This window comes from Camarhynchus parvulus, chromosome Z (assembly GCF_901933205.1).
Source record: "Camarhynchus parvulus chromosome Z, STF_HiC, whole genome shotgun sequence".
In the NCBI taxonomy this organism is placed as follows: Eukaryota; Metazoa; Chordata; class Aves; order Passeriformes; family Thraupidae; genus Camarhynchus; species Camarhynchus parvulus.
The window spans coordinates 70323459-70347750 of NC_044601.1; the positions used below are offsets into that span (position 1 = coordinate 70323459).

Here is a 24292-nt window from a genome sequence, read left to right on the forward strand (position 1 = left end):
CTACATCATGGAACATTTCTGCTCAGCTGCCTGTTTCATCTCAGTGAAGGTGGCTTGTGCCTTCTCTTTGATGGCATCCATGTCCATATTCTGGATGTTCTGCAGCTGGCCCAGGATAGAGTCCTTGTCTTCTTCCTCCTCCTGATCTTCTGCCACCATCTTCTGAAGGTCTTCTGGCAATCCCACATCATCTCCAGCCATCTGTATTTGATTCTCATCCAATTCACTCTAAAGCAGGAAACAAAACCAACAGATGAGAGTATTTCTGCTCTCCTAGGATCTACCAGAGAGACTCTTGTTTTGTTCTTTTTTAGGTTTTTAGGGAGAATCGAAACATACAGATTTTTCAGTCAATTTTTTGTGTGCAACTTGTGAATTCAGGGCCTCAATTAGCCTCCATGAAAGTTCTAAGATTTTTTGGGCAATGCCAATTATACTTCTTTGAAGGGCTTCAGCACTGTCAAAACTGAAGCCCTCAGTGTCACTTGCCATTTTAGAAATCTTTGCCATGCTGATGGTGCAGGAATTCCATTCCAAGTTATTTGTAGCCCCCAAAACCATGCTGCAGGAGCCTACCAGCTGCTGTGCTGTGCCTGTCAGCTTCTGGTCAATGGAACAAGAGCTTTAGAAGAGCTGAGGTACCATTTCCTTATTCGATTGTTGGGCAGGGTAGGTGGGGGGAATTTCTAGGTATCAGCACTAAACTGAAGCCTTCAGGAAGAAAGATGCATTAAACTTCAGAACGAATCACTAGAAAAAGGGTCCCCCACCTTCCCAAACCACATCTGAACTCTGTCTAGGTCTTTGGTTGGCCTCTCTGAGTTGTGATGAAGAGCAGGGGCTACCTGGCACATAATCAGTGTTGCAGTGCTGGCAAGTGGGGTAATAGGAGGACTTGGACAACAAAAGAGAGGAGGGAGGTTGGTTGTGAGTCTGAGAAAGCAAAAGGAGACAGGAGAAGAAACTGGTTAAGCAATTAAAAGGGCTGAGATGCAGTAAGCACTACACACACTTGCTTCCTGCCTGCCCACTGAAACACTCCATCGGTGGGATTATGTCAATTTTTCAAACAATGGTGATTTTGTTCACATTTTCTGGTGGATTTTGATGGATCCAGAGCTCAGAAGCACAGGATATTTCGACACAGTTCACACATCAAAGATAACCATTAATGCCTCATTACATCTCCAAAATTAACCATGACAGCAGCAAAGGCCTGATATGAATAAGCAGCAATGCCATCAGCAGGAGGTGTTTTTTAGAGTGAGGTGTCTGGGTTTTGCATGAATGAAAGGACAAATGAATGCAAGGACATACATGAGCAATGTCTGTGTTGTTGCAGGCCATAGCAAGGACAGGCAGGCTGGGGGTGGTCAGCTGCATAACCACTATTTATGGTTCCATATTTCCACACTTTCTGTTTGCAATGACTGTACTTCCCTTTAATCTGATTTCCCCCCATATTTCCTGTGAAACTGTAGGGAGCTCTAGCAGGATTGTTACTGCTATGTGGATAAAATGGGTGAGGACATCTCTTCACCTTTTTGATAAGGATTGCTGGAGTCAGATCTGTGGGAGCTAGAAACAATCTCCTGAACAGAAGAGGTATTTTTTATTAATTGTGTAGCAGGAAAAATGGTTTTAAGCTTTTATTCAGCAACTGATGGCTATCAGAGGAGTTAGCCCTTTTGAAATCCTTGCCAGCAGCAGTAGAGGATGATAAAAAAATGTTAATTACTGAACAAGTGCCCCTAATCAGTCAATCACACATGTTCTTTCCTTTAGAATTATTTCCAATTTAAGGCATCATCACTGAACACTACTGAACACTGAACACATCTTTGGCAATATGAACAATTGTCTGGCATGTTCTTGCACCAAAACCCACTGTCCTGTGGAAGTGTGTGATGTGATGTGCAACAGTTTGGGGCTTCAAAGTGTTCTCTGACCAAAAACGAATATGCTGAGATATAGTCTAGAGCAGTACAATTCTGCCCAAGCCACCTGCCTCTACCCACTTGGCATTTAGCTTTAATATACCTAAAATGTGCTTCAACAGGGTGGGGCTGCTCAACAAGAAGCAAAGAAGCACATGATGCATGTACGGCCTCTTCGCTTCCTTCTAACATTTGAGCATTTGATTCCTGTTTACTTGGATTTGAAATGGAAAAGTGAACACAGAAGCAACATCTATTTTACTAAATTAAATATGCCTGGCACTGGTCTCTTGCCCCAAGGCCAGCTGGCCTGGAAAAACCCACTGGGATGCTATTGAACTCTGTTGCCCTACCAAACAGGGTGGTCCCATCTAACTGCCATTGGGAACGCCTGTCCTAACTCCCAAACTGGCCGTGGGAACTGCTTGGGAGAGTGCCCAGGCCAAAACTGGGTCGGACATTATTCTGACAATTCAACAGCATCGGCAGTGGAGTCTGAGTGCATGGTAATATTTTTTGACCCTGATTATGCCTCTGATGTAGTCAGTCCCAGATCTGTTTTGCTATAGATACAATAGAGTTCTTCACATATACAACGATACACAGGTAGGTGTGAGCAGAAAACTGTCTAAAGACCTGCTTTGTCACAGCTTGAGAGTAAAGCCCTCTGCCCAAATTAAGGTGCAAGGGTCAGTTCAAGCATACCAACTTTATTTTGTAGCAATGTGTACAGAAATGAGAAAAAAGGTGAATGAGAGAGGGAGAAGGATTAAGATAGCACAAGCAGGACATGGTCGCTGTCTGACCATCCCAGGGGAAATTCCTTCTCTGGCTCCCACAGGTAAAGGATACAGTTTAACATTAGACAGCTCCATGTCCACTGGGCAGGAAAAGCAATGTCACTCAGGGAGAGACACAGTCCATGCCCACAGGAAAAGCAGTGTCCCTCAGGGAGGCAGCTTCTGTCACTAAAAGTTTTGTCAAGCTCCCTCAAAGGGAGACAACGGCCCTCCACGAGGTGAGAAGAGCAATCAAAGTTTGGTATTGTTTGTTTCATGGCACTTTCGTTCCTCTGAACAATGATGTTAAAGTCTTCTGTGCAACTTAAGGAGCAAAGAATACCAAATGCTGGTTCAACGCTGCTTATATGAAGTCTACTTGTAAACCAAAAGGATCAAAGCTCACAGACTAATCCACAAGGGAGCCAAACTCTTTTCCAGCATCCCTGTGTGATGTACTGCTTTCCTTGTGCCTGACTTATCCTGCCATAATATTTACCTATGCTTATGTGCAGAGATCCTTAGGTAGCTGACTCCAGACCTTATCCTGTGATTCATCACCTCTAATGCACCAGTAACATACAAAATCAGAGTTCACCTTGCCTTCACCTGCAGGTGGGACTTAAATTAGCAATACAGCAGCAACACTATCCTTTTGCCATTGAAGGGCTGCAAGTACCTTGCAAGTAGCTACAAGGAGCCAAATGTTAGAACCAGCAGCCTTCCTGCCCAGGAACACCCTCAGAGAATCCAGAGATCGCAGCTTGGAGCACAGAGCTGGTGAGTGGGGACTGCTCCCTCCTGACATCTGCCTTGGGACTCCTTTTTCCACGGCTCACCGTCAGCTCATGCCCCTGTGTTTAGAGCTTGCAGAAATTAATTGATTACTGAATCCCAGTTCAGGAAAAAGGCAGCAAGCGGATAAGAGAGTTTGGTGAGTTTAAAAAAATAATAATAATTATTATTAAAATATTAATGTCTGTATTTATATAGTTTTTAAAATTGCACTGAATACACCAAAGATGAAAAAGTTGTCCACAGATCAAATGTCTCATGGCTAAAAACATCTTTCTGATGACAAACCTAAGTTGACAACTCTGTTAATAGGATTAGGTTCATTAAGGGTCTACTTTCTCTTATAAATCTGGCCCAGATAGCATGGAGCTTTAGATTTTACATGGCAAAGGGGGCCCCTGCTTAGTCCTGAATTTCATGCTTTTACTTAAAATGCTTGCTAGTGATTGATACTGGCAATATTCAGTGTTTCTAGACGATACTAGGCTACCTGAAATTACTTTCAATTTTCAAAATATTTAATGCATTATCAGAAGCCTGAGAGCATTTGCTGCCAGTATGTTGTATTGCAGTACTGAATTGTTTTTCAGGGACACATTAGCATGCATGTAGTAGTTTCATTTTCTTCCTGCTATAACATGTTTTCTTAAGGGCTGATGAAAACCAAGAAATGCTATATGGGGAGAAACAAATGCAGGAAAACGTGTCCTGCAATATTGTTTTCTAGCTTAGAGCTACTCTCCTGCCTTGGAGACAAATCTTCTACTGTTATTACTGAAATATGGCCCCAGAGAGCACTTGGTACATGCCAAAGCCAAGATCCTCCTGGAGATGGGTCAGAACACCACTGCATACTTGTGTGTCTGTGAGCACTCAGCCAGGGGGGACTGGTGACCTGGACACCATCTCCAGCTGCAAAAAGCACTACGAGTGGGAGAATTTGAAAACCAGAGACACCCAGCTCCACTGATGTTTAGTTGAGACCTGGACACTCGTGTATCCTGGAGCTTTCCAGAGCAGCCCCTCTTGGAGCTGCAAGCTCTGGCAAGACGCTGGGTAAATGCTGCTCAGGAGCTGTGGCAGCCCATGCCTCCAAAAGGAAAGCAAGGCCTAATGATGTTTTACTCCTCAGCTGCTAATTAAAATGCTGGTGTTTAGAGACTTAGGCCTCCAATCCAATCAATCACTTAAAATCTTGGACTTAATTTTTTTGCATAATTAATCTTTCTGTAATTAAACTCACCCTCAGGGTATGTTGTCCAGCTAGAGCACCAGAGGAACCAGGCTCTCAGGGGGGGAATACATCTTACCTGATTTCAGATGTCACCTGGCTTCCCTCTGGAAGAGGCACGGCCACTGGGAGGTGACCCAACTCCACCTTGAATGCTTATTTAAAAGTTTGGCTAGATGAGGCTACAGGTGCTGGTTTCTTTCTGTTGGTGATGAGTCCCTAAATGACTTGTTTGGATTAAGCACTACATTTTTTAGCAGCTAAATTTACAGGAGAGAGATTCTTTACCTTCCTCCATTTTAATTAATCAAAAAGTATGGGAAAGTACTGATCAGAAAATGAGTGGTAATGACTCAGAGCTGGCAGGTGAGTAATACAAATAAACTTTCAAATTGCTAAGAAGCATATATCCTTGAGGGGTATAAATGAAATATGCCAACATCTTCCCAGTAGTGACAGACCAGAGCAAATGTGTGATCCAAACCCCTGGAAAGAGTACTCTGTCCTGTATTACCTCTCTGCTGCCCATGGCAGAAGCCTACAAAATAACACAATAATTTAAAAAATTATTTGAAATATGTTGCTTGAAGCTTTTACTTTCAATATTTTTGGCTTTCCTGGAAATACTTGACAGTGCCAAGATCACTAAAGGAAAAGGAATGGGCAGTTTAAAATTGGTTGAAATTTGGCCTCTGGACTAGATGATCTCATGAGCTACAGGCTTACCTTGGGCAGTCTGTACTTTTCTCTCAGGTGAACCCTCAGAACAGCTCGCTCTGCTTTTTTCTGTGCAAATGCTGCATCTCTTTCCATCCTGGAAATCAGAAAAAATGTTCCTTCAAGATGCTAATAAAAACAATCTTTTGAACTAAACCAGTTGCTTGGCTGCAAAACGCTACACATGGGAGGTATTGCCCAAGAGAAGTAACTTGTCCAAAGGCAAAAAAGGAGCAATACCAATAAAGTGATGCCAAGGGGCCACACTTCCTGTGCTTCTGTTACTGTGAATTTTCCTGGTCTTTCTTTGTGCATTATTTGTTTCATAAGAGCAATGAATTCTGAAGCTTTCCTGTATGGAAGAGCACTGACTTAATCTGTGATTTTATAAAATGTTTTCTTTAGATTTAAGAACTGGTCTGCACCAATTTTTTTCAGATTACATATGCATTTATTTGCAAAATGTGTCTCCTCAAAGATTTTTGGTAACATGTTTCAGTATAGGTATTTTGGCACGTAAAAGCTACTTCAAAATGAAATATTACTTTTCCTCTTCTTCCAAAATGAGTGTTTGCATTTCTCTCGCTCTAAAAACAAAACCCGCACAAACAAATCTAAAATCTGAGAAGTACCCAAAGCCTGGTTGGTTACCGGTTCTAAACTGCCTGACACAAGTTCAGCAGGGCACATTTACTCTTCTGGTCTCCACTCCTGCACAGCTGAGCACTGGGCAAAATCCGTGGGGCCTTGGAACAGGACCATGCTCTGCCCATGTCAGAGCTTTCTGACACAACACCACATCTCATCCAGAGATGATCTTTTCTCTTAGAGTTTCTAACTGTCCTATAGGGGTATTCCTGCCCTGCTTCCTCAGTACAGCTCAGCAGGGAAAGGACACGGGCCCCACTTCAAAACAGAATAGAAGTAATTCTTTTCCCAGGCATTTCCCTATCCCAGGAATCCTGTGCTTCTTCTCAGTCTCCCTAAAGCAGCTTCCTGCCAGTAGGTGATCATTTCTCTTTTAGATATTACTTGACAAAAGGCAGAGCAAAACATTCTGTGCTTTTTTCCAGACCAAAGGAGATCTCTTCAGGGCTTCCTGATTGAAATGTCTGATGCTAAATACAGACCTGGATACCTCAAATTCCATCAGTCATTAACCTGGCACCTATAATCATCTTACAAGAAGGATTTACACAACCATTATGTAATTGACCATTAGAGGAACAGATGCATTTGAGATTTAAAAGTCAATCGTTTTATTTATAATTGTGCATGGTTTGAACTCCTACACACGCCAAGTCTTCCATTTTACTTGTTTTCACAAACACAGCAAGTGATAAAGATTGTCTTTACAGACAAAATTGAGACTTAATTGATTTTAAAGTTCTGCTTTGTTTAGTAGATTTTAGAAAGAAAAATAACTGTCTTAAACCTTTGTTCAAGATAAATGAGCACTCGGTACTTTTTCAGGTCTGCCATAATAAATGTGGACAACGAAATATTACATATTGAAAGTGTACTCCACGTGGAGTTCTAGAACAAATCATATACGTTAGAGAATTAAATCCTGCACTACAAGCATCTCGGAAAATGTTTCTAGATAAAGTAACATCACCTAGGAATGAATCCAGCATATCAAGCTGTGGAGAGAGCAGGAAAGCACAGGAGACAGTTAAAAGATGGGGGGGCAGGGGGGCAGGAAGAAGGAATGTAATATTTTACCATTTGCAGCTGGGGAACTTTTATTTTGGAAAGTCTTTCTAGCAAAGATTCATCTACTTAAAAAAAAATAGTGAAGAGCAGCATGTTTGGCTTTTTCTTGGGTTATTTTTATTTGCACAAAGTTACCAAGAATCAGCCCCGTACTCATAATAAGGGAACAGGTACTCACTTCTCCTCAACCATTTGCTTTTGATATTCCTCATACTCCTCTCTGGTCATTCCTGCAGCTGCTGCTGGATCAGAAGGAGTGCTTTCTTCTTGGCTTTCGTCCCCTCCACCTCCAAGTCCCAAATTCTTTACCTGGTTGCTCAACATACTTTTCATTAGAAAGGCCATCTTCTCAAAAAAAAGAAAAAAACAAACAAACAAAAAAAACCCAAACAAACCAAAACAAAAAAGGAGCTATAAGAAAACAACTCCAAGAAAGCCAAACAGAAAATGTTTTCAAACACAACAGTTGAAAGCGAGAGAGTTTCTACAGCCACATCAGCTCTTCAAGGGCACAGTGCTAGTGAAACGTGAATGCCAAAACCAGTTTGTCAGCCATAATCTGGATTAAAGAAAGAACTCCTTAATATATAGAGGCAGATGGTTCAGATTACTCCAAAAAAATCATTAGATGCAACTACCTACTTTTTCCATTAATACTTTAAGCTAATTGTACACACACACACAAAAATCAATTGTAGTGTGCAATAGCATTTTGACATCTTTAGTCTTGAAGTTTGCTCTCACTTTCACAGAGATCACAACATTCCCTGGATCTGAATTGAAAACCTGCTTGACTCAATAGCCATAATAAAATAGCAAAATTCAGGCTACTGAGCAGAAAACCCTCAGATTTGAGATCTGAAAACTTGAATTCTTCATTAAGCAAAACCCCCTATTCTTTTTATCCATGGATATTTTATCCCACTGGACAGAAATATTTTGTGTGGTTTTTCTTCAGCCCCTCTTCATACAGCTGGTTTATCTTGCAGATGAATGAGGCATTCCTGTTATGTTTGCTTTATTTCAAGAAAGTAACCCCAAAGAAAGCAAGTCAGATCTTCCTAGTGTACTTTCTTTTGGGTTTCTGTCTGCTGTTCCCCAGGCTGTCTCCACCTAGACCCCTGCTTTGGTGCTGCATAAAACACCTGCTGTTTGTAATCCTAACTGCTGATAAAGGGTGAATAAATCTGAATCTGTATGACAGAAAACAGTATGGATACCTTTTGGGTCTAGATTGTTTCTGTTGGTCCTTATCTTTCTAACCTTTAGTCACATCATTACCCTCACCAGCTCTACTCAGGTGAGGATTTCCAGGATCTGCTACCCAGGTCATAACTATTTTGAGAAAGAAAATCACCTGCTAGGTTTCCAAAGTTCAGGAGTTTGGGTTTTGTGCATTCATGCTACTGCAATGACTGCACATACCTTAATGCAACATTCTGGAATTTTGATTATCTAAGTGGTTCTCCCAGCACTCTCATAATTTCGATGAGAACTGAGAGATGGGAGGATTCCAATTTGCCTAATGCCTTAATCTATATTACAGCCTTTCTAATTAAAGCAGACCTATTACTATTAAAAAAAATAGATCAAAAACAAAAACAAAACACCACAAAAAAACCCCACAAAAACAAACCCCCAAAACAAAACAAAACAAAACAAAAAACCCCAAAACAAAACAACAAGGAAAAAACCACCACAGGACATTCTGAAATCCTGGATTATTAGTGACTAAACAAGAAACTCTTTCTTTTTGAAACCATCACTCAGAATCGTGAATTCCAAGTAACAACTACTTCATCTTTATTTAAAATTCTCCTAGCTGGAACTTTGTAAGCACTGATTTTTCCAGTGTTAGGTCTCAAGGCTCTTCTCCAAGTGTATGGAAAGTGGTATCTGTTAAGCTTTGTGCTGTTGGTCTTTACTGAAAAAAAGCTCCCCTGACTTTGCTGTAGGCTTTGATCCCTCTAGAAATGTTTCTAACATAATTTTGTGCCTAGAACTGATGCTTTCACAGGATTGAGAAAGGTGAGGACTGGCTTGGGGAGAGAGTGCTAAGAGGTCTTGCCCTCCAGCTCTCAACCTTACAATCAGCAAAAGGCTTTCCCATGTTGAGATCAAAGATAACAAAAAGGGCTTTAAAAGTTACTGGGCCTATTGGCACTGAAGCTGCTGAGAAACACAGGAGAGACTGGTGACAAAAGGCACAGCTCACCCCAGAGCAATTCTGTCCCAGGCAGGTGCTCTATTGCAGTTTAGAAACTTACTGCTTTTTGTTGATGACAGCAACCCCAGACTTCATGAGAACATACAAAACAGCAGCTAATTAAGTACACATGCTGTCATTTCCTTTGCTTTAAATCTGTGTCTTTTCCTTCTAGTTTAAGTGAAATCAAAATTAAAGACTCTGTTCCTGTTTTATCTGGTGAAAGTGGGTGATATATAAAAGCCTGTGTTCCACACCCAAGGAACGCACAGATCTCTAACCCCAGCACAGAATTCAGTCTTGAAACAGGCACATTCCAGAGGCCAGCCCAAAAATTACACCCAAACTCCCAATCTTTTCTAGATTCTTTGTTTCTATCAGTCATATAATGCAAAAATACTAATGTGTTCTTGAAAGAACCAGGACTCTGCCCCTGCTTCATTCCTCTACCAAGAGGATGTAGCCTTTTCTAGCAGCTGGACCATCAGAAAGAAGTGCTTTAGGGTTTTGTCAGCTAGAACAGATTCAATTCAAGATTCCTGTCCTCCACTTGCTAAAAAACTTGCTCCTGGCTGGGGAAAAGTCACAGAGGGAATTCAGACTCAAAATGCCATTAACTGCCCAGTGTTAGGTAGAATTGAACCCAGATCTGTAAGTGTTCTGACTCTGAACTGAGGGTAAAGAATGCTTCAAATACACTTGCTTAGATTTCATGCACATGTACCAAATGAAAAGAAAAAGGCTTACTAAAAATATGCACCTTTATTCAAATAAGGTTATCTCTGAACCCCAAGTATCAATTTACATCAGTCAGAAACAAACATGAAACTGTCAGCTGTTTGAATTGAAAATATTAAAAAGAAAAAAGTTGACATTTTTTGGTGTTACAGTCATCGATCATTGAGAAAGGTCAGATTTTCTTCCCACAGAAGTTACAAACCAGAGCGATTACTTTACAAACCGTAAACCAGGTCATTTACAAACCACACTGCACATTTGACTTGTGAAAGATTCAGGGGTGACCATGTGTTTAATAAATCCCCACTGGTACAATCCCATTATTTTGTCATTGCAAATATTTGCACTTATTACCCACAATTCAAATAGAACTTGTTCTCCCTAATACTGTCCAACTGCATTCTGCGTCTTTTCCTCCTAGCTGTGAAATCTTACTGGATAAGAATCAAATGCATTGTTGCTGCTGAAAGACACCTAACAGGAGGCTACATTGACTGAAAAATATTCTTACAATCCTAATTTGTTGCTATCACTTCAAGAACAGACAGGAGCAAATCTGAGCTGGGCAGCTGGGAGTTTTCTTTTGATCTAGTGAGTTATGGAAGCTCCAAGGGGAGACAGCTGTGAGATGAATCATGAAGCAAAGTCCTCAGTTTTCTGGTGTTCCATATCAGACCTTCTGTTCCCTGCTGCAGAAGTTTTCTCATTGCGTGTGGGAGCCATGTCTGACCCAGCAGCCTCTTCCTGAAAACGGAAGGCTTCCAGCTTCCTTCTACATATCACCCCAACCTGCTCTTCTTTCCAACCAAACAAACAGAAGTATGGGTTGCTCCAGCTTTAAATCAAAGGAATGGGTGGGTAAATTCACAGTAACAAAAATCCAGGCTCATTCCAATGGACACATCAGAACTGCCCCTCATTCCGCCAGATATGTATCAAAATACTTTCTGCATAAGGGGTTTTGCAAAGCCTGCTGTGAGAGGAGTTCTGTTTGGATGTTGCACTGATGCAAGAAAGTCTGCGACTGAAAGGAAACACCACTGTACAATTTCAGAACCATTTAAGAAAATATAGTAAGTTTCATTACAAGAGTCCGGGTTGTAATAGCTTAGACTCAAGGCACCGGGAAATATTTGCTGGTGTTGAAAGAACTGAAGAGATAAATTCCAGTGGGTTATTCTGCTTTATCTGAAAAGTTGTTTATTCATTGATTAGCCTGAGGCAGTAGTTTCTCTCATTAGTACAGCAAAATCTGCTCAAATTTAGAAATGAATCTATAAAGCTATAGCACTTGGAGTATCCTCCATACTGCAGATGTGTTAATTGGTGTGTAGCCAGTGTCATTTTCTTAGTATAGCACAGACATTCGCTTTTTGGACACTGTACTTAAAGTAACAAAATATATTGCATAGATTTATCATTTCTCCAAACTGACAGGCACAATACTGAAGTGTTCTTCATTACAGTGAATTTGGCAGCACGTGTTGCACTCCAAGGGAGCAGACTGCAGAAATGCAATAGGAGCAGTCATATTACAGATAATTTTTTGCAGATTCAGATAAACAAATTAACAGTTCTAAGTAAAATATCCTGATGCATTTGTGTATTTTATAGAATTTAAGAAACCACAGAAATTCTAATTCTACATACAACTCAAGGACAAAGTTACCACAGATATGTAAACAACGCAAAATTAATTAATTTCACATTCCTAAGTTGGGCCCTCTGCTTTCTTTCTTTCTTTCCTGAAGTAAATGTTCACTTGATAAGCAGTATCAAAATCACATGTTCAGTCTTATGCTTTTGATATGCAAACAGGAACTGACACAAAACACTGGTTCTGCAGATTAACAAACATGTCTGAAGCAAGTTTGTGAAGAAATGGGTTAACACTCAATAGCTGCAATTTACAATACTCACCATGTCAGGATTTAAACCAAAACATCTGTACTTGATACGTGAAAGACACAAGACAGCTTTAGAAAAGTAAAGACAAATTCACACACTAAATACATCCTTGATACAATCAGACTGGAAGATAGATAAAACAATCACCTTTGTTGGGAAAGTTCCCAAATCTCCCCAAAAATTACAGACAGACTTGAAATCACAAAAAAAGAAATCAGCCCCACAACGTACTTGAAGAAACTACTTTATCACATTTTTTCTCACTGCCCAAAATCAAACTGCAAAACAGGGAGAGAAGCCTTTCTTTGCATGTTCTGTATAATCGTTTTTTTACATCAAGTATCAAGAGTCAGGGTCTTAAAGGCCTGTCTTTGTGTCCACATATTAAAAAGTGTTTAAATAAGAATTAACTAAAATATTCTTATACTGTTAAATCCAAGTGGTAAACAAATAAAATATTTATGATAAATTTTTACCCGCCAAAAAACCCCAAACCCCCACAGAAGAATGGTTCTTTGAGGTCTGGGATTTTTTTACCTTCTTTTTCTTCTCTTTTCTTTTTTTTTTTAACTGCTATGTCAGGACACTTAATAGCAAGTTTTCTGCACAAATCATCCATCTGCAATTCACACTCTGAACAAACACCAAGCCTGGGTGTTTCAACTCCTCCTCTGGAATCTTAACAAAAGCAGAGGAATGGGGAGTTTGCCTTTCAGTATTTGTAAAGTCAGCTGAAAACATAGACAGGGTACACAATCTTACCCCATCCAGCATTTGCTCCCTGTTTTTAGCATCAACACTTTAAATGGGAACTCATTTTATTTAACAAAATTCAATAATTTATAATATTGAAGTATATCCAACACTACAATTTCCCTCATTTACAGAAGTGTAGAATTTTCTGCGCATACAGACTGATGTTATGTACACACAAACGGAAGAGGTCATCAAAAGAACTTTTTGGCTGCTGCTTCTTGTTGGCTCCTGAAAGAAAAGGCAGAAAATAATTCTTCAAGTCTTTTGAATTTGAAACTAGCTAACTGCTTTAAATTTTCATTTATTTGAGGATTAGGAGATTCCGTTCCTTATTAATAGAGACTTAGAGAAAATATAAGTCATATCACAAAAACAGAATCTATTTTTTTCTATTCACAAAGACACCGGTAGCATCACTGTACTTCCAATTTTGCATCAGACACAAAAGGAAAAAAAAAACAAACAACCCCACGTGAACAAGCAAACTGACTTTTAAAATACTCTTGAACATTTTCTGAAGCTTCTCAGTATCTGATTTGCCTAAATATCAGGGAAAGAATTGACTTTAAGTGGGATTTCCTTTTGCCCTCTGGCACAGATCATTAGTTTTCTTAGTGGATACAGACACTGCAGATCAACCACATCCAGGTGCTGGAATTACAAAAGCATCACAAAGAACTGCAGGGGACCAGCTCCTTGTTTGTCTTGGAAATCATCATTCCAGCTCATGGCAAAAACACTACAAAGCATGGAGGTTGTCCTTTTCATCAATGCAAACAGAATTTCAACATTATGACATCAGAAGGAGGGGAAAGAGAAGAGAAAGACCATCCCAATGAAAAGAAAAAAAAAGAAAAGAAAAGAAAAGAAAAGAAAAGAAAAGAAAAGAAAAGAAAAGAAAAGAAAAGAAAAGAAAAGAAAAGAAAAGAAAAGAAAAGAAAAGAAAAGAAAAGAAAAGAAAAGAAAAGAAAAGAAAAGAAAAGAAAAGAAAAGAGAAAAGAAAAGAAGAAAAAGACACAACAGTCAGGTTGAACCAGGTCAAGTTCCCACTTGATACATGGTGGGTGAATGGGGATAGAATAAACCAAACTTCATTATGATAATTCAACATTTCCAGTGGGTTCTGGAACAGTGGTAAATTTTGCATTCTTAGAGGTTTTGAAGGCCTGACCAGTTTAAATCCCCAGTGACCCTATCTGAATTCAGCGTGGACCCCGTTTGGAGCGGAAGATTGAACTGGAGACCTCCCAAGGTCTCTTCCAATCGGACTGATTGCTTGTTTTAACAAGATTAACACAATGATACCATTCCAATTACATTATCAGTCAGCAGTTCTAAAACTATTTGCCCTGCTGTCTTTAAGCCACATGAGACTTACCTATACATTACATAACCAATGAACAACACAGTTTGCACTGCCACAAATATGAAGAAATGTGTTGTAGATAAGCAGGATGGAAACGGTGGCAACTCTGGACATTTTTGTTTCTCACCAGATAGCTAAAAACCAAGAACAGAGCAAACAAGACATCCCATCAGAAGACTTACGAAACAAGGGCTTTGCAATGTGATGTAAAAATCAGAGAAGATGGAGAGAAACTACAGTACTCTGAAAAAATAATCTTACTACTCATCTCACTCTCCCCTCTCACCTTTACATTTCTCAGACAAATTCCCTGATGTGAAATTGAGGTTTACATGGGAAATACATAAATATGGTAAATTAGTCAAGGACCTTCTACAGATCATAAGCTAATTCAGCTTAACTGCTACCTAGGCTAGACTAAGGTACTGCTGAATGTGAACACAGTCATTTTTTTTTGCATTAAGAAGCCTTAAGCAGAGCCTGCCTGAGTTTTCCCTGATTAAAGCTCTTCCTTGTATGCAGAAGCACCACAGAATGTCCTCTGTATAGAGCTGTTAAGCAGGGGGGAAACACACAAAAAAAAAAGCACCTAGAAAATCTAATTGCTTGACCTTGTTTCCACAGGAAATTAGACTAAAAATCACGCTCTTTTGTGCAAAACTTCTCATCAAGACCCAGATCATGCAGTTAGGTCAAGGCAGCATAGTTTTAGTGAAGCAGCTTAATGAAGGATTAATTGCTCCCTAAATTGCATGCTGGCTCTCCCTAGCTTTTCACTAAGAGCCAGGGAAAGCCGTGTTACACTCATGTTACACTCCCAGCACACAAATTACCGTGTTGCGCTGCACTAAGTGCTCTATGTCCCTCTTCACTACGTGAAGGTGTTCTTTGATGTCATTGAAGTGCTGGGTTGTTTCATAGACTCCTGCAGGGCCAGGGTGCTGAGCCCCACTGATGGATCTCAGAGCATCAGTCACAGAACTTCTGAAACAAGACAAATAACAAACCAGCTTTCACCACACACCAGCTTTTCTACAAACAGCAGCTATTCTGGACAGCTTTTAGCTCACCAGAATTAGACTGAAATACATAATTGCACCAAAAGGCAGCAAATTCTACTAGCTTTCAAGAATACCTCTAAAGAAATAATCCTTTAGTCAAATTATGATTATTTTAAAATGGTTAATTGTGCAGACAGTTGCCATTTGCAGAGTGCCCCATCTCTCAGTCACGCTGAGAATAAGAACTAGCAAATATTCTGTTGCCAGACATCTGCTCTGCCTGCCTGACTGCTGAGGGCTACAGAACAGGAGTTCTGTCTGAGGCGCTGGCCAGGGCTTTAGGATCAGCAGAGTTTAATGCAATCTTTGCAGAAACCCAAAAGCTGTTTGAAAAATAAATAAATAAGTAAAATCAGTCATGTAAGAAATAAAAGCTAGGAAGAGGCTTTAGGGATAAGAAAAGATTTAGATACATCCTTGTTTCGTGATTACCATTTATATGAGGAACTCAATTCCCATATGCATTGTCAAAATACTTAGTATTATCTTATTGTGAATTCATTTTCCTTCCACAACAAATGAAATTAAATCCAGAAAAAGTTGAGGTTTCATAACTAATTTGGTTTGAAGTAAACTAGTCAATGAAAGAAAAAACCTTAATCTCTAATCAATATGTTTATATAATTTTCCCCTACTGTGCTGTTTCTTTTGAGTTGCAAAGAGGATTATTCTACAGCTAAAATATTTATCATGTGAATGATAATCTCTTCATTATTAACAGAATAGACAATCAAAATGTATGCCTTTGGATTTCTTTTTAATTTACTTAAAATTTTCCATTTGGCCGAGATGGAAGCATACTTCAATGCTTTCATGGAGCACTCCTAACTCTCTGTAGAGTGGTCAGCAATTTTTCATTTACCTGGACTTGCAATTATAATGATAATTTTAGTTATAATGATAATTTTAGTTATAATGATAATTTTAGAAGTAAATTTCTTACTGGAAGGTTTTACCTTAAATAACCTGTCATGCCCACTGCCTGATAACCACTGATAGTAATTCTGTCATTCCACACCCCTCACAGTGCTATAACACAAATGGGACACTCACTTGGTTCTTCTCCCTCCTAACAGAACCGTCTCTACATAATGAACAGAAGTCTGCACACCCACCTTCCCCCAGACCAATCCAGACTTTGTTAAAAGCAAAATAACTTCCCTTAATAGACACGCCTGTATCAAATTGAATTTCTATTGACTTTTGCATTAATAACACCCTGCTGACAGTTTCTACTGTAGGAACATGCAAGATTCTTCTGTAATCAGGTGATTAAGAAATCCACAATCTTGCCAAGAAAATTACTTGGTCCCTAAGTCCTTTTCCTGCGGGATGACAAGCGATGCACAGAGGGGCTGTTTATTTCTCTCTCCAAATAAAGCATTTCTTTAATCTAAGAAAAGTATTAAGATGATGTTACGCAAACTGGGAGCTGGTAAGTAGTCACTAAAAGGGCAGACTGCCAATGTTAACAAGAAAATCTAATTTGCTTGCAAGGTATAAAGATTTGTCAAGAATATTAACATAAAAGCTTCTGTGGAAGAACAAGTGCAAAAATGGAAGCACTCTAATCTTCACTCTACAAAAAACTGACCTACTTAGATAAATCACAGGAGCTGTCCTTAAACTAATATGGAGGTGGGGGAAGCACAACTGAAGGAATTGTTTTTCTCCTTTTTTTTAAAATACAAGGTAAGTAATGTTATGTTTTAGCTGCTGCAAATGAAGGGCTAAACCAGCTTAAAGCCATTCCTGATTAAGACAGCAACAGTAAAACATCTTAAAAGAAGTATTGAGACACCCCCATCAAACACAAGCATCTTCGCAAATCTACTTTAGCAGTATAGCGTGCTCAAGATAAGGGGTTTACTTCATTGTTTTTAAAGGGGCTGAACTTAGCTGTTGAATTTCATTATAAAAATAATGGAATTTCATTATAAAAAAGAGACAAACTAGGGCACTTAGCAATCCTTGCGGCATGAACTGACTTTATTACAGAAATTAAATACATGCAGGGAGTCTTCACTAAGGAACTGACACAAACATCAAGTTTGTCAATACTGTCTCACTGAAATAATACAGAGGATTTAAATGAAAATCATAAAATTCAAACCACACCCATAATATTTGGAAGGTGTTTACCTTATTTCCTTTACTTGTCTAATGACCTCTTCTTGGGTTTTCACAAGTGTCTCTATCTCTTGCTGGGAAACCTGGTAGGGGCAGGGGGGAAAAAAGATCAACATATCTTGGAAAAAACAAATGGATCCCACTGCTGAAATCAGGCTGGGCTCTGAATCACCATGGGTTTCATTTACCTGTCCCTGCTGACCTGGAGACCCAGCTCCTCTTTTGGCCATCTCTTCTGTGACTGCAGAGACGTATTTCCTCTGCTCGTCCAGAATCATGTCCAGCTGTCTGTTAAGCTGTTTGATTTCCAGATGAATTCGATTCTGCCCCTCAAAGATTTGCCTCAGTTCACGATCACTCACAGTTTCAAAAACATCATCTGCTGCTAAGAAAAAACACAGGGGCTTTTTACACATGTGCACATTCCTCACAAGTTGCATTGGATCATTCTTCTTGCTCCCTTAACATATTCACATCCATCTACAATTCCTACAATTTCACCATCCCAATGTCCAAAAGACTCTGTGGCGCAGGGAGTATTTCTTATCAAAGAAAGGCTGAACCATATCTCAAAAATGCAGATCAAAATAACCTAGAGGACCTTTAGAACAGTCATAATGTATCACTGTGCAATAAAGATGACAACCTGAAATTTCACCTCTAGATGCCCAAAGTACATTCCCAGTGTATTTGCAGTCACATACAGCTATAAAAATCCACAGAAGTAACAAATAGCTTCCATTATATCTTCAAATAATCGGGTTCTTGTCTGCCCAGCATCAGGCAAGCATTAAAAAGCTTTTCCATGGTAAGCACATGTTCCAAGATATGCACTGGCCCACCTTTAAAAAAGTTTTCTATGAAAGTGCAGAAACAGACCAAAAAGATGTCCTTTAAATAATGAAAAAGGCCACGCTATCTTAATCACCACCTTACAGAGATGCATGACCTCCTCTCCCTTCTGCTATTCATAATTCTCACCATGTTTCCAGTCATTCATTTTGTTCTCAATACAGGCACCACCAGGATAACTTTAGAAACAGGAAACAAATTACAGTAAAAATTTGAAAATAATGTAAGTAACATCAGTGGGAGCTTAGCAAGATCAGCCAGAGTATCCCTAGTTCAGAACATCCTGGAAAACAAATGTTTTCCTGGACAACTGAAAAATACCTCAAATAACTTGCCTGGCTGTCCTTGCACATCAGGATGTTCCCTTTGAAATTCTTCCTTCTTCTTATCCAATTCTTGCTGAAAGTGTTCAAACTCTTCTTGATACTTCTCTTTATCTTTCTGAGGGATTTCTGCATCTGGTGTTGGCTTTAAAACATTATCAGAGGGAAGGGCACGTGTGAGATTTTTTCATGTTCTCCCCCACTCTTAACACAACTGACTCTCCTGGTCAGATTTCAGATGTGAACAAAGCCTAACAAAATTACTGCAGCACATTCATACATTTAGCTGAAGTGAAAAAATCACACATTCCCATGTAGATCAAATAGAAAATTTTCCCAATAGAAAATTAAAACAAGTTTAACAAGGATAAATGCTGTTTAGCAGTACGGAATCATCCTAGAAGTAGGGAAAGTTGAAAGTGAGAACAGATATTTGCCCACTTCCAAAAGAAAATGTACTTTATAATATTGCATGGTTTGATTTAACATCATGAGTTTTGTTGCTTCAGTAGAGCTTCCAGAATTCTGGTCTTGAGAATATTAATGACAATATTACTGAAACATTACAATACTAGTTTCATTTTTCTAAACCACATGACAGCACAGCCACATGCCAAAATTGTGAAACAGGAATGGCACGTGTGACTTAAGAGGAAATACCATAATTTTGTGCTGCACATACAATAACATGTACAATAAAATATTTTACTAATCATGCATAAAAATTCTTACTGCTTCCTTCCCAGGTTCAGTCAGCTGGAAGGTCAGAAATGACAGCACATCATGGTCATCTGTATTCGACAAACAAAAAAAAAAAACCACCTTACAAATGCGTCTAACTCCCAAGCCAACCTCCCACTTGCAAAGAATCTTCAAAAAACAGCATCCTCACAAGAGTTTGTGCAGCAGGGAATGAGAATATACAGGGGCTTTGTCAGGAAAAAATGAAAATTCTTTAGCTGGAGCAAGGAAAAGTCCAAAGCATGTAAGTAATTTGGGACTGCAAGAGGGTTCATTACATCATCAAGGTCAAAAATTGGTATAATGGACCAACACTAGTAGTAAAAACCCAACCACCCAACCAACCTTTCTTGCAAGCCTTACAAGTCCCCACAGCATTTGCCATAATTTTTAACGTTTTCTACCTGCAAGTCCCCCTGTGGCTGCAGATATTCCAAAATATCCTTGTGATGGCAACACCATATCTTCCACTTTGGCGCAAAACTCATAGTCCTCTTTATCCGGAGTAAAGCCATTATTAATTAATACCTAAAAGGACAAACACTTAGGATTTTCATCACATTTGCGTTAATTGTTTTGTCAGTTCGCAGTTATGCTCACAAAATACAACTTTATTGGGTAACTCAGCTCATACCAAAAACAAATTACTATTTCTTTTTTGAAAGAGACATTTTACCAACATTTTACATAAGCATTCTATTTGCAAAAGTCCACATCCTAAGAAGGTTCTGGGCAACAAAGAACTGATCTACACCAGTTATCCCTTGCAGTTCTGATTCAAAGCTTAAGGACATTCTGTAGATGCATCCCTGGAAAAAAGAGAGAACTGCTAAGTTCAGCAGCCACATCTGGGACAGAGGAGCTCCCAGAGGAGGCATCAGGGCCCAGGTGAGAACAGAGCAGCCTTGGAGGCTGAAGTTTAACTTCCATTCAGGAGTGACAGGCAGCTTTTCCCATTACAACATGGTACAAGGTCTGCCCTCTTCTAGGTGCAGTCATGTTTACTTTTAGAGAAACTTCTACTACAAAATGATAGCGCTGCACTTTATGGCTCCTACCTGTGAATACATGAACAGCACCTTTCCAGAAGGGATCAGGTGCCAACAAACACACACTCTGTAGCTCTCACAACCTGGCACCACATTAGTATTTTTCTCTCCTCACCTAGAAGGAATTCACAATCAGCTAGTATTTAGAGAAGCCTTAAAGACCCCCTTACACCAGTGGGTTTTAATCTTTAGTCTTGAAAGCCCTACTATTTCTTGGAGGTGAGAAGCCTCAAGTAGAAAATTTAAATTTACTGTTGAATACTTTTAGGTTTTTAGTCACATTTCAAGAACCGCTGGTTCAAAAATCAGCTATAAAACCCTCTGCAACTCTTAGATTGGCTTAAGAAATACCAAGCTCAGGAGCAGCTCGATCGCCTGTAGCTTAAACAGATCCTGACTTTGGGACACCTCTCCAGGCAAGTCCAGAGCAACAGAAGGGTTTGAGCACATCATGAGTGTGTTTGCACAACTGCCTCCTAAGTCACATTAGAAAAATCAGCAATACCTGCATTCTAATGCAGCCAAAAGAACCTGTGTAGCATTTAAACACAACACCTCCTTCCAAACTCTGCTGCCAAGCTCCACATTTCCAGTTCCACACTGGAACTGACATATTTGTTGCAACTCTGGGAAAACGCAGTCTCACATTTAAGAAGCTGAGAAAAACAAGTAATTCTGTTAATTGGGACTCACAGTCAGTGTTTTTTGGTAGTAGGTGATCTTGACTCGCACAGGATAGGGCTTGTTCCGAAAGTCCCTCTGACAGGATGCCAGGGCTTGCGTGGATCCATCGCTGGGCAGAAAGAGAACACCAAAAAAACTCTGTGTTATCATTAATCAGCTGGGACCAAAAAGTGTCTGATTGTCACTAAGCAACCTCAGCACAGTTTTTCAATCCGCAAGCTTTTCCAGGCTGTTCCGCAATTGCACTGAGCTTTCTGCAGGGATCTCCAGTACTGCACGCTGTACTCAGGACACAGTGCAGAGGGAATGCAGCAATGGGGAGGTCTGTTTTCTGAGATACATCCTAAGATACAAATTTCAGATATATTCCTGCTCCCAGGAACCTAGATGGAAATAACTGCACCAACTGAGCTAGACACCTCTCCTCTCCGAAATCCAAAAAGGTGTCCATTGTGCTGCTGATAAACAATTAGAAATCAAAATTAATCCAACTAATTTAACAGCAATTTGCTCTCAGTTAGTCACTTCTGCCAATTATTAGCTGTGTGTGAAGGACCCCCATAAGCAATAGTCTGTACTGTACCTGTATTCACCTGAGTTCATCCATCCCAGAGGGCATATGCCAATAAAATATCCATCAGTTGCCAATTTCTCTGCTGTTATTGCCAAAGCAGTGTTTTAACAAATAAAAACCCTCAAATGTAAAGGAAACAACAAGGTTTTGTATGAAAGAAGCCTTTATAATGCTTCTCAAAGGGTTTCATGGAACAATTCATCATTCAAAAGCAAGCATTCAGCAATAACACTGAAAATAAACTTACTTCTGATGGTCATACAGCAGCTTTCCATTGTTGCCTACAACAATCACTCCGGGATTGTTTTTCTAGGGACAGAAATGGCACACAAATGGATTAGTTTAATTTGAAGACAAATATCAGCAATATCTGTGAAAGCCTTCTGCTAAAATCAGTCTAAAATGTCTAAAAGCAAGCCAGAGTTGTGCAGGGAAAGCAAAAGCACCCGAGCAGACCTACTACATATTGTTTAAGTTTCAGGATGATTCTGGACTGGAAAATTGAGAACTGAATATTAGCAACTGTCATCCTCATCAGCTACAAAATCTTTGCTGCTGAGCTGCCTCAAAGCAAATTTCTCCCAAGAAAAAGAGCATCTCTGAAGACACGCACAGAAATTGGTGTTTCCAGTGGAAGGGAAACGTGACTATTTTATTTTAGCCCTTTGAAGTGAAAGAGGGGAAGAGTAAGAAAACAACATCCTAGTTTCTTCCTCAACACGCAGGAAATTAATTTGTCATCTTTGCTGCAAGTTTCCTTCCAACCAACCTTCCCATCATTGTCAAACGAATCAAAGAAAATTCCAACGCCGTTCCATTTATCAGCTGCCCCAAAAACAGGACCATCCAAGCCTTGCTCTTCTGTAAACCAGATTGCCTATGAAGAAAGCAAAAAGTCATAAGTCAAGATTCACTTTTAAAGCACATTTGTTCTTCTCAGTAACATTAAACCGCTCCTACCAATCCATCAGCTCCAATGCGGCCTCTTCCTGTAACTCGAAAGGTCACTTCCACTTCCCAGTATTCAAATATTGATTTGTTTTTTGTCCACACTGAGCCCTTCTGGCTTTTCAAGGAGGTTGTTATACGGATCTGATCCGCACTTGGGATGGCATCTATAAAGAAAACAAGATGTTTTAACTTTCTGCTTAGCAGTATAAAAGAACAACAGGCATGCATTCAGAGAGAGATTCATTTGCCTGCATTAAATAACATTACTTTTAGGGATTATTTTCTTGAAAAAGAAGGGGGAAAAAACTCATCTATATACAGTTGCCTTCATGTCATTTGCATCATAACGTCAAGTAAAAACAAAGGTACATTTGAGAATTAAGCAGTAGCAACTAAGTTAAAGTCTGACAAAAACCAAAACCACAGCAAAAGTTACTGCAGAGAAACTATGAAGATGGAACTGTAAATGTCAACACCTTTCACAACGGGGGACACTCAGGAAAGGCAATGAGCCTTTCGGAGCACCACGGAACCCTTAACCCAGAGCGCACAGAAACAAACGTTGTTCAACCAAATCCTATTTGCATTTCGAGCTTTGAGACCGAAACCCAGCGGTTTGTGTGGCAGCCGGGCCCGGGCCGAGCTGGAGCGCGGCGGCAGTGACACATCAGCACTTCCCGGCAGCGCCACGAGTGCCCTCCCCGGGCCCGCGGCCGCCGCGCCAGGAGCCCACAGGGCCATGGGTGCCCTCGCACCTGCGGGCGGGCCCGGGCACCTCCTCGCCGCCGCAGCATCTCCCCTGTGCCTCCGGTGCCACGTGGAGCCCGAGGGCACGGCCGGCACCCACGGCCAGCTTCGCCCGCGGCTTCTCGCCGAGAGCCCGCGTCCCCCGAGCGGACCCTGCCGCCTCCACCTCGGCAACGCCGCTGGCCCGGCCCCGGCACCCCCGCCCGGCACTTACTGCCCGTGTGCACCCAGAACGGCACCGTGCCATCCGCCTGCACCAGGTGCGGCCCCTTGAAGCTGTACTTGTACTCGAAGCGCCGATGCGGCGCAGCCGCGGCGCCCTCCGTGGCCTGTGCACCGGAGAGCGCCGGGCGGCCGAGGGCGAGCAGGAGCAGCACCAGCGGGGCGAGCGGCGCCGCCATCTTGGCTGAGCTGCAGGGCAATGCACAGGGCCAGCGGGGCGGCCCCTGATTGGCCGAGAGCGGGGGCAGGCACGTGAGGGGCGGGGAGAGAGGCGGGACCGCGGCGGGCTGAGGGCGGGCACCGGGGCGGGCACCGGGCACCGGGCACCGGGCGCCGGGCACCGTCGGAGCGTGGCCCCAGCCCGGTCCCTCCTGGTGAATTTCCGAGCGGCCCCGGGTCCGAGGGGCCGTGCGCTGTGATCTGGTGTGCGGGTCAGCCGCGTTCGTGCGGCCTCTCAGACAGCTGCGAGCCGCTAACAGCGCACAGAATGTCTGAAAGATAAGTACCCTGTTCGTTCCCCTCAGTGTTACTTCCTTAGCAAAGACGGCGCTTCCACGGGCTCTTTTCGGTTCATTTGCAGAGCAGTCGGAAGTCCCGCAGGAAAATCCACGCTATTTCTCCCAACATGCGAGACCAACCTTCCGCAGGTGTGAGCAAAGCAAAGCCTCGGTGACCGGCAGGCCCCAGCCGTGACCGGTGACAGCGGTGACAGTGGGGACAGCCCCCGACGCTGCCAAGGTGAGAAACACGGCTCTGTCAGTGTGCAGCGCCACAGAGCGGGGCAGGGCTTGTCTCGGAGTTAAACCAAG

At 41.1% G+C, this 24292-nt stretch overlaps 2 protein-coding genes across 3 annotated transcripts; both read right to left on the bottom strand.

Moving 5' to 3' along the window:
* On the bottom strand, positions 1-7520 carry CPLX4 (complexin 4). The gene is made up of 3 exons (XM_030969077.1): positions 7354-7520; positions 5469-5556; positions 1-228 (listed from the first exon to the last, which is right to left on the bottom strand). The coding sequence occupies exons 1-3, from the start codon at positions 7518-7520 to the stop codon at positions 1-3; spliced, it is 483 nt and encodes a 160-aa protein (XP_030824937.1).
* A 2622-nt stretch (positions 7521-10142) lies between these two features.
* Positions 10143-23676, bottom strand: LMAN1 (lectin, mannose binding 1). Of its 2 annotated transcripts, none has more exons than XM_030969130.1 (13): positions 23476-23676; positions 22524-22678; positions 22333-22440; positions 21811-21872; positions 20999-21098; positions 19661-19784; positions 19248-19306; positions 18528-18660; positions 17529-17722; positions 17353-17423; positions 14983-15133; positions 14162-14283; positions 10143-13011 (listed from the first exon to the last, which is right to left on the bottom strand). In XM_030969130.1, exons 1-13 carry the CDS (start codon positions 23660-23662, stop codon positions 12975-12977), a joined length of 1503 nt encoding a protein of 500 aa, XP_030824990.1. In that variant the 5' UTR covers positions 23663-23676; the 3' UTR covers positions 10143-12974. The 2 variants fall into 2 exon arrangements, with proteins under 2 accessions (XP_030824990.1, XP_030824989.1); XM_030969129.1 differs by having other exon boundaries at positions 17529-17725.
* Positions 23677-24292: the final 616 nt, after the last annotated feature.